This window comes from Aquarana catesbeiana, linkage group LG03 (assembly GCF_042186555.1).
Source record: "Aquarana catesbeiana isolate 2022-GZ linkage group LG03, ASM4218655v1, whole genome shotgun sequence".
In the NCBI taxonomy this organism is placed as follows: Eukaryota; Metazoa; Chordata; class Amphibia; order Anura; family Ranidae; genus Aquarana; species Aquarana catesbeiana.
Genome location: NC_133326.1, coordinates 506,495,117 through 506,509,617, shown reverse-complemented (window position 1 = coordinate 506,509,617; position 14,501 = coordinate 506,495,117). Strand labels below are relative to the sequence as shown.

The 14,501-nt window shown below is 41.5% G+C and overlaps 1 protein-coding gene across 1 annotated transcript in view; it reads left to right on the top strand.

Moving 5' to 3' along the window:
- NMUR2 (neuromedin U receptor 2) overlaps nt 1-13,964 on the top strand; it is a 73,863-nt gene extending 59,899 nt beyond the window's left edge. Inside the window, exon 4 of the mRNA XM_073621134.1 lies at nt 9,484-13,964. Within this exon, the coding sequence (XP_073477235.1) occupies nt 9,484-9,743 (260 nt within the window). The 3' untranslated portion in view covers nt 9,744-13,964. The remainder of the gene's footprint in view (nt 1-9,483) is intronic.
- Nucleotides 13,965-14,501: the final 537 nt, after the last annotated feature.

The following is a 14,501-nucleotide window of genomic DNA, read 5'->3' as shown; positions in this document are numbered from 1 at the left end:
TGCAAGCAGATGGCTGGGATGGTTAGAGACAAGCCGGGTAAAGCACAGGAACAGATTTCAGATAACAAAGAACACACAGGACGCTGTAGAGCAAACAGCAAAGTCCCTGTGTTTCAGTCTGATTTAAATAGCCCGACTGGCGTAAGTGGGCGTGCGCGCACGCAAACATGTGCACACTCGCGCATGCGCACTGGCGCCCACGATCGCGCTCCAGCAAGTCTAGAATGCCTGTTACTGGCAGGATCCTCCTGACAGCCACTGAATCACTTTCACCCTGTTCTTCTTCAGAAATGCAACAGTGGCCTTATATGTGTGTTTTGGATCATTGTCATGTTGGAAAAGTGCACGACGACCAAGGACACGAAGTGATGGTAGCATCTTCTCTTTCAATATAGAGCAGTACATCTGTGAATTCTTGAAACCATCAATGAAATGTAGCTCCCCGACACCAGCAGCACTCATGCAGCCCCACAGAAGGATACTGCTACCACCATGTTTCACTGTAGGCACCATGCATTTTTCTTTGTACTCCTCACCTTTGCAATGCCATACAGTTTTCAAGCCATCAGTTCAAAAAACATTTATCTTGGTCCCATCACTCCAGAGTACAGAGTCCGAGTAGTCGTCTTCTTTTTTAGTATGAGCCCTGGCAAATTTTAGGTGGGATTTTTTGTGCATGGTCTTTAGGAGATGCTTCCTTTCATGGACGACACCCATGCATACCATTCCTTTGCAGTGTACACCATATTGTGTCACAGGAAACAGGCACCCCAGTTTTGCTTTCTACTTCTTTAGCTAACTGCAGTGAACTTGCATGGTGATTTTCTTTGACCCTTCTCATCAGAAGATGCTCTTGTCAAGGTGTTAACTTCCGTAGACAGCCTGGACATCTCTGAGATGGTTGCAGTTCCAGCTTGTTAAATTTTTGTATCACTTTTGCTACAGTATTCTGACTGAAAAGTAAAGCTTTGCTGATCTTCTTCTAAAGGAGGGCCAATTATCCCATGAGCATGTCTTTAGAGTGTGGGAGGATACCGGAGTACCTAGTGGAAACTCACACAAACACAGGGAGAACATGCAAACTCCATGCAGGCAGTGTTGTGGTTGGGATGCGAGCTAACAGCACTAGTGCTGCCAGGCATTAAATCCATTAGCATAAATTAGATTGTATTTAAACTGAATAAGCAAATTTTCACAAAAACACATCGCATTCTCTAGAAGTGACCCTGCAGTGAAAAAAAACAATGCCTGCCACTAGTTTGCACTTTAATATGCCTGGTCTTATTGAATGTTATAGCTCTCAAAATTCCTGTGGAACACTTGACTTTCTCAAAGTCACCAGTGCATAGGGCTTACCAAGTTTCCCCTACCCCATGTGTCAGCATTAAGGCCTGGCCGTTTAGGCATCAAGCACTGCATTGCAGTAATCATGGTAGGAATGAAAGCTGTACACATGTGCCTTCATAACCATCATTTTTTGTACCTCTGGAGGCAAATGTTAGCAGTGGAGTAAAAGCAGGAACCATGATTTCCTACTAGAAATACTCATGTTATCATGGTTAAATTCCTTTGCTTGTGTTTAAACATTATAAATGAGCTATTTTCAGTTTTATTCTATACAACCAGCACTTGAAGTATTCACCCAAAATATTTTGTATCAGCATTGTAAGATCTCAGTGCAGTCACTGTTGGTATTTGGGACAGAAAACATTTGTCATCAGACAAGCAAATATCCATTTTAGGAAGTCTTTTTCTTGTAAAGGCTGGATTGATGCCTTGGTTCATTGTTAGGATCAAGTGTTCACTGCTCATTTTGCTTAGGAAATGATGAATGAAGTAATATTCTTACTTCAATACTTGCTCCTGGCTACTTGGAGGGACATTGATGTCCTTACATACAATATAGGATTGCTATTCCTGCATTGTGCGGGATTACGTAAGAGAGCTGTAGCCGGTCAGGAAGTGAAGGAAAGAGGCTTTGGGTGGCAGGTCACATGGACAGGAGCAAGGAATAAGGTAAGTATATCACCTTATTCATCATCTCTCAGCTTCTCTAAGCAGGTAAGAGATAGACCCACTGCAAGGGTAATGTGTTTTCCCTCTATACTTTGGCTTTAGGTGTAAAGAGATAAATATAGTATATTTTCAGTGAACGCATGTTTTAAGCTATTTTTGCAGTGTTTACCTATAGCTGGTGTCTTGGCAGATGTAAAATACACAAATTAAAAGACAAGTGTCCTTATCCTTTTAATACGTGCAACCAGAGACAAATCTTATCAATGGTGCACAGGAGAAAGTGCTCAAACACAGCAATAAAATGACAGTGGGGTGGTGATATGCAGACAAAACACTCTGTGTCCTCTTCATGCAGCATGCGCTAGTGTAGGTAATGGCCCCTTACCTAGCGGTGCTAGGTCAACCGCATATAAGTTGTTTAATCATAAGGTCCTGGGTCTCTACTGTGTCTCTGTGTCCACGCTTGCTGACTCTGCAGGATCCTTTGGAGGGCTGGATGTATCTAATTATGGTCCTAGTTGGGGTCCTGGGACAGTGCGGCTCCTAGCTCCTCCTCCACATCTCATCTCAAATATATATATATGTAAAATATAGGACAAGGTACCCGAATAGTGAAGTATGTTTTTCCTGGGGGTCACTTTATTCATATATACATATGTACAGAGTACTCACATTCAGCAGTTTGTTAATACAGCGTTGTATCCTACGAGCGGCGAGCTCGTAATGCATTCAGCAGAGAAAAAAAGAAACAAGCCTATTCCGTCCCTACGCGTGACGTCACCGATCACGTGACTTCTTCAGGGGATCTGAATAAAGTGACCCCCAGGAAAAACATACTTCACTATTCGGGTACCTTGTCCTATATTTTACATACATATATTTGAGATGAGATGTGGAGGAGGAGCTAGGAGCCACACTGTCCCAGGACCCCAACTAGGACCATAATTAGATACATCCAGCCCTCAAAAGGATCCTGCAGAGTCAGCAAGCGTGGACACAGAGACACAGTAGAGACCCAGGACCTTATGATTAAACAACTTATATGCGGTTGACCTAGCACCGCTAGGTAAGGGGCCATTACCTACACTAGCGCATGCTGCATGAAGAGGACACAGAGTGTTTTGTCTGCATATCACCACCCCACTGTCATTTTATTGCTGTGTTTGAGCACTTTCTCCTGTCCACCATTGATAAGATTTGTCTCTGGTTGCACGTATTCTTTGGACACTTTATTTCTTATCAATTTTTGTGGACACTAGCAAGTATACTGGATTAATCAACTAATTATTTATTTATTTATTTACTTGATCACCCACACCGAGTTTTCACTTTGCACCAGTTGTAACACCAGGATTAGGCGATTATGCCTCTCTTGGTTTTTCACTTGATATATTGATATTTTTTTTCTGTAATATTACTGCTTCATTTATGCACTTTAGTATACGCATCAGTTTGTATTTTATGTAAGGCACGAGAGCACTAGCACTTTGATATATCGTAATTATTGGATTGAATAATTTTAGACATATGTTCAATTGTTTACTTATATCTATCACCTTTGGATCAACATATATGTATTGCTTATATTTATATTAATCATTTTCTTTGGATCAATTTATATACAAACCACCTGTCCCTATTTTTAGTTAAATACACCAATTCATGCGTGTTAAACACTCCAACCCATGCGATTTTTATACGTATATTTATTTATTCTATTCTACGATTATTAGAAATTATTAACAATTATCAATAAGCATAGACCCTCTGGGTAGCGCAGCACCCCCCCCCCCTTTTTTATTTCATTAGTTTCGGGCTTCTGTCTGGGCCCTTATTTTGGTGCATGCAGCTGTCCAATTGCATATGTTTTTTACAGCCTTAGAAGTTCAGTTTGAATTTTGTACGATCACTACACCTTTTTCCAATTTGGTAGCGCAGGAATAGGTCCCGTCTTTTATTCCACTTATCCTTTTATGCCTCTTTATCTAACCTAACCAAACCCACCCACCCCTTACCCTTACCTCGCACCTTCGGTTGATTGTTTGTTTACATCCGGGCCAAATCTGTGCAATACAGCTCTATAGACTTCAATGAATCTGTTTCTTTTTGTTTCCAGCCTTGAGACACAGCCCAGTAGAAGTTTACGGGGTTGTAATACACAGGCACAGCCAGGACAGCAAAGACTTACATCATTGGATTTAAACAATCACTGGAGGCTGCCACTGCCAGATCAATATAATTAAGCATGCATGGTGGGGGATGGTAAGATTAGTTAGATCAAAACAAATGGGCAAAAAGGGTAAGTGTACGTTTTTTTTTAAACTGCACTTATCTTTTAATGCAATTGTGTAATCAGCAATTCATCATTAAGTGAAATGTTTTAATTTAATCAGTGTAAGTCACTGAATTTGACCTGGTATCAGCCTTTTGCACTAACTGTACAGCAAAGCTGGAGTGTAAGGAAAAGAAGCAGCACAAGGAGCCAATGGGGAAGATTTACAAAAACTGGTGCACACAGAATCTGGTGCAGCTGTGCATAGTAACCAATCAGCTTCTAACTTCAGCTTACTCAACTAAGCTTTGACAATAAAACCTGGAGGCTGAAGGGTTGCTATGCACAGCTGTACCAGATTCTGTGTGCCCCAGTTTTAGTGAATCTCCCCCTCCCCCTATGAGTTCATGAATTGGGAGGCTTTGAACCCAAATTAGACACAGAAAATCTATGTGTTTATGAAGGTACCATAGATCCAGTATCATATAATTGCATTGTGGGAGTGTCTAATTATTCTCTGTGCTGACCCAGAAACTCTGCCCCTCCTCTCACCTCTCTAACAAAGGTTAACCTTTTATGTAGCTACTGGGGTAGGATTGAAGAGGAATAATATAGAGTATCCTTTGAGGGACACCTCTGTGTCTTCTGGGACTGCTGACATCACATCCAAGATTGCAGCTCTCGGCAGCAGTCTCAGGGCTTTTGTATGTCTACACAAGTGAGTCTTGTACATAAAATATAGTAAATGCACATATAATCTTTTTGGAATATTTTTGTTGAAATGAATGGTCTGGCATAAGTGACTTTTTAGGGGCTTGGGGGGGGGTGCAATTGCAACTGGCTGACCCCGGGCACCAATGAAGTCTCTAATAAAAAACAGGCAATGTCAGATACACTTATGAATTTTCTGGATTTTCATTAGTCTTGACTTTGATCACTTTCTCTGTTTAACTGCTGTAAAGGCTGCTGCGTGTCTAAGCAGTAAAGCCCACTCCTTCTCCACATCTGGAAATAGATGGATTTCCTCAGAGCTTTGGGTGCAGCCAGACCTGTGAAGTTAATCATGTACAGTGCATCCGGAAAGTATTCACAGCGCTTCACTTTTTTCACATTTTGTTATGTTACAGCCTTATTCCAAAATGGATTAAATTCATTATTTTCCTCAAAAATTTACAAACAATACCCTGTAATGACAATGTAAAAGAAGTTTGTTTAAAATATTTGCAAATTTATTAAAAATAAAAAATGAAAAAATCACAGGTAAATAAGTATTCACAGCTTTTGACATGATACTCAAAATTGAGTTTAGGTGCATCGTGTTTCCACTAATCATCCTTGAGATGTTTCTACAACTTGATTGGAGTCTGAATTTACCTGTGGTAAATTCAGTTCATTGAACATGATTTGGAAAGGCACACATCTATATAAGGTCCCACAGTTAATAGTGCATATCAGAGCACAAACCAAGTCATGAAGTCCAAGGAATTGTCTGTAGACCTCCAAGACAGGATTGTATCGAGATACAGATCTGGGAAAGGGTACAGAAAAATGTCTGCAGCATTGAAGGTCCCAATGAGCACAGTGGCCTCCATCATCCAAAAATGGAAGAAATTTGGACCACCAAGACTCTTCCTAGAGCAAGCCAAACTGAGCGATCTGGGGGAAAAGGGCCTTAGTTAGGGAGGTGACCAAGAACCCGATGGTCGCTCCAGCATTTTTCTGCAGCACCATCTCTGCAGCACTCCACCAATCAGGCCTGTATGGTAGAGTGTAAACAAAAAGAAGGGGGGCTTAATGAGCTACACCTCCGTACAAATGTGTGGGGTTAAATTACTTCCAGTTAAACCCACAGCTGGGACACCCGTCTACGTTCAAGAACTATTAACTCCTCTAGACAATAAGCAGCATATAATAAAAGGAGGAAAAACTCCTCAAGAGACTCATCAATGAGGAGTAAGTGGGTTTAAAAAAAAGTACAATTTGCTTTATTACATAATCATACATAAAACCACAATTACCTTCAGCATTTCATAGTCAAAATTGACAACGTTGTCAGTAACAGACTTACAACCACCCTGCCCAAGCCTTCATGCTCACTAACACACATCAGGTATTCCGTAAAGGAAATATTGCTGGTAGATGAAAAAATGACAGCCAGTCGTAGTTACAGTTTGGCACTAGGACAGTGAACCTGTCAGTATAGTGATAATACAGTCCAGGAATTGGAGCTGTAGTTATTCAGCAACTTAGGGGAAGTGTGTGTGAAAAAGAAGGGACATAGATTTGTACTGAAGCAGATAAAAGTTACTGGGTTAGATCCTCGGACAGATTTCAATGAAGATCACATTGAAGGCAGCAAACTCAGTGCAAAATAGATGGAAAGTAAAGCTGGTACATATCAAAGCAGACAGGCAGAGGATGTTCGCGGATGGAAGTGTCACCGGGAGATGGGGTGGTGTTGGATTTAAGCAGGTACAGGTAGATAGTCCAATAAATCTCACCCGTCCATGATAGCACCCAAAGATCCACCAGTAAACTCCGGGATCTGTCTCCACAGCACGTCAGTCACTGCATCCACACTCCTCCTGTCACGGCAGCTGAAATCTCTGCTTGGTAGTTGGAGCATATAAGGCAAGCCAAGTGACCGTAGTCTGGATCAAAGCATCACACCCTCTGTGATGATAATGTCACGCTGACATATTTCACTAATCAAGCTAGTTTCTTCAGAGCGAGGTGACCAAGAACCAGATAGTCACTCTGACAGAGCTCCAGTGTTTCTCTGTGGAGAGAGGAGAATCTTCCAGAAGAACAACCATCTCTGCAGTACTCCACCAATCAGGCCTGTATGGGAGAGTGGCCAGACGGAAGCCACTCCTCAGTAAAAGGCACATGTCAGCCTGCCTGGTGTTTGCCAAACCTGAAGGACTCTCAGACCATGAGAAACAAAATTCTCTGGTTTGATGAAACAAAGATTGAACTCTTTGGCCTAAATGGCAAGTGTCATGTATGTAGGAAACCAGGATCCGCTCATCACCTGGCCACTACCATTCCTACAGTGAAGCATGGTGGTGGCAGCATCATGCTTTGGGGATGTTCTTTAGCGACAGAAACTGGGAGACTAGTCAGGATGGAGGGAAAGATGAATGCAGCAATAAACAGAGACATCCTTGATGAAAACCTGCTCCAGAATGCTCTGGACCTCAGACTGGGGCAAAGGTTTGTCTTCCAACAGGACAATGACACTAAACACAAAGCCAAGATAACAAAGACGTGGCTGCAGGACAACTCTGTGAATGTTCTTGAGTGGCCCAGCCAGAGCCCATACTTGGACCAGATTGAACAACCCTGGAGAGAGCTGAAAATGGCTGTGCCCCGACACTCCACATCCAACCTGATGGAGCTTAAAAGGTCCTGCAAAGACGTATGGGAGAAACTGCCAAAAATAGGTGTGCCAAGCTAGTAGCATCATACTCAAAAAGACTTGAGGCTGTAATTAGTGCCAAAGGTGCTTCAACAAAGTATTGAAGAAAGGCTGGGAATACTTTTGTACATGGGATTTTTTTTGTTTTTTATTTTTAATAAAGTTGCAAAGATTTCAAACAAACTTATTTCATGTTGTCATTATGGGGTATTGTTTGTAAAATTTTGAGGACAATAATGAATTGAATCTATTTTGGAATAAGGCTATAACATAACAAAATGTGGAAAAATGTGGAAAAAGTGAAGTGCTGTGATTACTTTCTGGATGCACTGTATGTCCAGCAAAGTCTACCTGAGGCTCTAAAAAGCACCCCCTCAGCTAAAACTGATAAGGAAGTTTGTAGTTCTGCTAAAATTGTATTCAGTTATAGGGCAATTGTGTGTACCAGCACTAGCATAATAATTTAAAAAAATATGTATGGTTTTTATTATCACTACTACTACTACTCTTTTTTTTTTTTTACTGACTGCTAGACCCTACAATTTTATCCCCTTAAAAGATCAAATGATTTTGCAAAGACTGATGCGCTTCTAATGCTCCGTACACACAATAGGATTTTCCAACGGAAAATGTTCTATGGGAGCTTGTTGTCGGAAATTCCGACCATGTGTAGGCTTCATCGGACATTTTCCATGGGAATTTCCATCACACAAAATTTGAGAGCTGGTTCTCAAATTTTCCGACTTTTCCGACAACAAAATCTGTTGTCGAAAATTCCGATTGTGTGTACACAATTCCGATGCACAAAGTTCCACGCATGCTCAGAATCAAGCAGAAGAGCCACACTGGCTATTGAACTTCCTTTTTTTTCGGCTCGTCGTATGTGTTGTACGTCACCGCGTTCTTGACGTTCGGAATTTCCAACAAGATTTGTGTGACCATGTGTATGCAAAACAAGTTTGAGCCAACATCCGTCAGAAAAAAAACATGGATTTTGTTGTCGGAAAATCCTATCGTGTGTACAGGGCATAAGAAGAGAGAAGTCAGCTGAAAAATTAAGGTTAAAACGTTAATTCCACACACTGTTGCACCTCCATGACCTGAAAGTTTATTCAGCACTTGGCCTTGATAGTGTACCAACCATGCTCCTGTTGGTATTGATTTAGACTTTATGATCAGATCAGTACAACATACCATAACAGATGATGCTGCCAGGTGCTGTAGAGAGAGAGGAAGCTTGAGGTACCATAAAACTTTGCCATGGCTACTGATGATCTCTAGTAACTTCGTTGAGAGCTTACATTACTTTGCTGAAAGCCCTTCACTGAGATAAATTGCAACAGGCTGCAGACACAGAAATTTAAATTTCTTTCTGATGACACTGAAGGGAAATTAAAGCTGGTATTAGGATAGCATGGAGCAGGCAAGCTTACAGGTTAATTATAGAAAAAATGAATGTTGATTATAGAAAAAGTGCACTATGGAACCAAACTCAGCAATCTAGAACTCAGGAATGTAATTAGCAAATATTCAATAATTGTATTGTTTGATTATTTATCAAATTTGATTATACTAAAAAGAATAATAGAGTTTAGTAACATTGTTATTAACACATACCAAGGTTATCTGAATGCTTTAACTACAGCATTTTGTAATGTTTTCCTGCTTCATCTATGCCCACATACGATGTTCTTATAAATTCTGAGAACCTTTATTAACCAAGTGAATGCATGATCAACAGGCTTTTAAATTTTGCTTGTCCTTGTCTCTCTAGGTGGTTTCTTCTATCTCAGCTCTGCTGTCAATCCTTTGATCTACAACCTTCTCTCCAGACGTTTTCGTTCTGCATTCAGAAATTTCCTTCCACCTCTTTTCAAACACTGGACTCCTAAACTCCCAGTCCAGGTCTTGGTCCCCCAGAAAAGCACCTTGATTCTGGCTCGCCGTAACCGCAAGGACTCCACAGAAGAAGGCAGTCCCTCTTTTCCCCATCGCACCTCTGTCAGCAGTTCCCATTTCTCTACAGTGTTGTGATTTTGTACAGTTGACTGGGCAGTTGCGATCCTTTGGAGATTTCAATATTTGGATGTGTTAGCAGGCAATGGGTTACTGTGCAGCATAAAAGTTATACTGTCCCTAGGGAAGACCTCAGTCAGCTGAAAAGGATGAATCTTATAGCCAGACAATAGCCACAGCAGTCATCACAAGGGGAAGTGACTTAATCAGAGACCAGCTTAATCATTTCATTGCTTAAGTGGATTAAAACATGTTGCTCTGTGCATGCAAATCATGTTAAGCAACTTGTGGTTTTCTGTACTTTCCTTGTAGCTGTCTGATAGTACAAGACAACAAAAGATGTATGCTGTTCAGTGTATGCCATGTATATTTTTTTACGAGTGACATTTAACATTCTACTTTTGGCGCTGAGATAATTAAACACAAGGTAAAACATGCAAGCACAGAATATTGTTTGTAGTCTTCAAAACATCTTATACATAGGTTCCTAAACTTATGCTTACAGACCTCCAATGGATTGCCCAAAATGTCCCATACTCCTTTCTATAAATTGTCAAAATCACCATTAGCAGTCCTTTAAGGTACCAGTATGACTTCAAAGATGTCAATAGTTGGGTTTTAGGGCCCCTTCACACCTTGACATGTGGTATGCTGTGCATTAACCACTTAACAACCAGCACATAGCCAAATGACGGCTACAGGGTGGTTCGATAACTCTGGGAGGGCGTACTATGACATCCTCCCAGAATTGCGCTCCCGCGCGCCCCCCTGGGGCGCGTACACGGGAGTATCCGTCCGGTCCTCTGCATCACGTATCACGGTAAATGGCCGCTGACAGCGGCCGTTTACCACGTGATCTCTTCCTCAAATGACGGAGCGATCACATGTAAACAAACCGGTGTGATATCCGGTTTCTATCTCCCCTCTCTGTACAGTGTGAGGGGAGAGATCGGATGCAGCAGCGCCTTGGGCTGGATGTTTAGTGCCCACAGCGCTGCTTAGTGACAACTGCAGCCTCTGCCATCCATCCACCCCTCTGCATTAGCCATCCACACTGCAGCCTCTGCCATCCATCCATCCCTCTGTATTAGCCATCCACACTGCAGCCTCTGCCATGCATCCATCCCTCTGTAATAACCATCCATGCTCATCCATCCCACCATCTACGATCATTGATCCCACCATCCATGCTCAGGCATCCCGCCATCCATGCTCAGCCATCCCGCCATCCACGATCAGCCATCCCGCCATCCACGATCAGCCATCCCGCCATCCATACTCAGCCATCCTGCTATTCACACTCATCCATCCCGCCATTTATACTCATCCATCCATGCTCAGCCATCCCTCTGTCATACTTATCCACCCATCCATGCTCAGCCATCCATACGCAGCAATACTCATCCATCCATCCATGCTCAGCCATCCCATCCACCCCCAGCCATATTCAGCCATACCCAGCCGTACCCAACCATACTCAGCCGTACCCAACCATACTCAGCCGTACCCAGCTGTACCCAGCCATACTCAGCCATACCGAGCTGTACCCAGCCATGCTCAGCCATACTCGGTGATACCCAGTCGTACCCAGCCATACTCAGCCGTACCCAGCCATACTCAGCCATACCCAGCCGTACTCAGCAGTACCCAGCCTCACTCAGCCATACCTAGCTGTACCCAGCTGTACCCAGCCATATTCAGCCCTACCCAGCCATACTCAGCCATACCCAGCCATATTCAGCCGTACCGAGCTGTACCCAGCCATGCTCAGCCATGCTCAGCCTCTGTATGTGGCCAGGCTGTGGAAGTCTCCCACATGTGGATCTCCGTACTCAGGAGGAGTAGGAGAATCTATTTTGGGGTGTCATTTTTGGTATGTACATGCTATGTGTTAGAAATATTGTATAAATGGACAACTTTGTGTTAAAAAAAAATGCGTTTTCATTTTCTTTCCACATTTTCCAAAAATTTGTAAAAAAAAAAAATGACATGTTCAAAAGACTCATTATGCCTCATAGATTGTATGTTGGGGTGTTTACTTTCAAAAATGAGGTAATTTTTGGGGCATTTCTATTGTCCTGGTGCTCCAGGGCCTTCAAAAGTGTAAGGGGTAGTCAGGAAATTAGATGTGTAATTTATGCTCCAGAACACCTGATGGCACCCCCTGCATGTTGGGCCTCTGTATGTGGCCACGCTGTGTAAAAGTCTCACACATGTGGTATCGCCATACTCAGGAGTAGTAGTAGAATGTGTTTTGGGGTGTAATTTGTGGTATGCATATGCTGTGTGTGAGAAATAACCTGCTAATATGACAATTTTGTGAAAAAAAAAAGAACAAAAATCTTGATTTTGCAAAGAATTGTGGGAAAAAATGACAACTTCAAAAAACCCACCATGCCCCTTTCTAAATAACTTTGAATGTCTACTTTCCAAAAAGAGATCATTTGAGGGGTAATTGTACTTTCCTGGCATGTTAGGGTCTCAAGAAATGAGATAGGCCGTCAGTACTTCAGGTGTGATCAATTTTCAGAGATTGGCACCATAGCTTGTGGACTCTATAACTTTCACAAAGACCAAATAATATACACCAATTTGGGTTATTTTTACCAAAGATATGTAGCAGTATAAATTTTGGCCAAAATTTATGAAGAAAAATTAGTAATTTGCTAAATTTTTTTAACAAAAACAAAGAAAAATGCATTTTTTTTACAGAATTTTTGGACTTATTTCTTTTATAGTGCAAAAAATAAAAAACCCAGCGGTGATTAAATACCACCAAAAGAAACAAATAAAGAGGGAAAAAGGGAAAAAGGGTTGAAGAACAACCCCGGGACTTTTAAGGTGCTTACATTTCAAGGTAGATAGGGTAGAGAAACATGTACAGCTTATCCATAAAAAAATTAGCAAATAGCAAAAGTTTTCACTCAAAACAGTGTATATATCTCGAAAAACCACATCTAATAGTGGGAAAACAGTAGGAAGAGTACCACTTGGTTAAATACCACTCAACATGTTTCGCTCATTTGGAGCTTCCTCAGGAGTTTTGGCATAAATTGTAGATAATAAAGAGAACATGAATGAGATATACTGTTGTATTGATACAATGTTACATGATAAAATGATAATATATAAATATGTATATGGATAATAGTTCATACAATTGAAAAAAGTCAAAAATATTTGTCAATCAAAGGAATAGTACTTCAATATTTGTGATCTTACCAGGCTGCCGCACATAGAAAGCAAATAATATTTTGTAAAAAAAGCCGATAATTGACATCAGCGATATAAGAAATTCAACTAGGCCTCTCTCACATCAGAAGTTCCCGTCATTTTTGGCCACAGGAGGATATAGAATATTGTGTATCCTTAATGAAAAAGGAAAAGGAAGTGTAAGGAGTAAACTGGGATATATGAAAAGTTTATATTCAAAAGGGCATCCACACTGACCATTATGTTAAAAATGAAAATGAAAAATACCTTCAATAGAATCAAAACTCTTTTGCTGGAGGTAGAACCACCTCACTGCAAGTTTGAAAGGCAGTAATGAGTCAGTATACTATGGAAAACCCTAATTGATCATCTAGGAGTCATACATGATATTCAAGAAGGTGAATTTAAAGGTGCTTCTATAAAGCAAAAAAGGGAAAAACAACAAAGAAAACTGATCAGGAAGGAATCCCTATATGCAGCCTCTGTGAAAGTCAGACATGAGGGACACTTACCAATTAGATGGGATCAGCCAGGCAGGGAGTTGGGAGAGACACAACCTCTCCCCTCGGTGAAGAGCCTATAGCAGAGGGTGGCGGTGTAAAAACCGCATTCTTATACTCCTTCCATCCCGACGGCGTCTGACGTCACCGCCGGGATGCGGACAGGTAGTGAGGAAGCCCGGGAAATGGATGTACAGAGGGAGTGGCGGCATCGTAAGCATGACGCTGACCGCGTCTGTAGCTGACAATGCGCATGCGCCAGATAGAAGGAATGTACACATGGCGCGTCTGTGAGACAGCCAAAGCCTGAGAGGCCATCTTGGAGAAGGGATAATCATTGAGGCCAATACAGTAGATCAAGCAGGTAGATGTATGAAGTGAAGCTGACAGCGCCATTTGAAAAAATGGAAAAGGGTAATAAATAAGTAAATGCTACAATGTATATTAATCCCAAGAGGGCACATTAAAAATATATATACAGTCAGGTCCATAAATATTGGGATATTGACACAATTCTAATCTTTTTGACTCTATACACCACCACAATAGATTTTAAATGAAACGAACAAGATGTGCTTTAACTGCAGACTTTCAGCTTTAATTTGAGGGTATTTACATCCAAATCAGGTGAACGGTGTAGGAATTACAACAGTTTGTATATGTGCCTCCCACTTTTTAAGGGACCAAAAGTAATGGGACAATTGGCTGCTCAGCTGTTCCATGGCCAGGTGTGTGTTATTCCCTCAATATCCCAATTACAAGGAGCAGATAAAAGGTCCAGAGTTAATTTCAAGTGTGCTATTTGCATTTGGAATCTGTTGCTGTCAACTCTCAATATGAGATCCAAAGAGCTGTCACTATCGGTGAAGCAAGCCATCATTAAGCTGAAAAAAACAAACAAACCTATCACAGAGATAGCAAAAACATTAGGTGTGGTCAAATCAACTGCTTGGAACATCCTGAAAAAGAAAGAATGCCCTGGTGAGCTCAGCAACACCGAAAGACCCAGAAGACCACGGAAAACAACTGTGGTGGATGACCGCAGAATTCTTTCCCTGGTGAA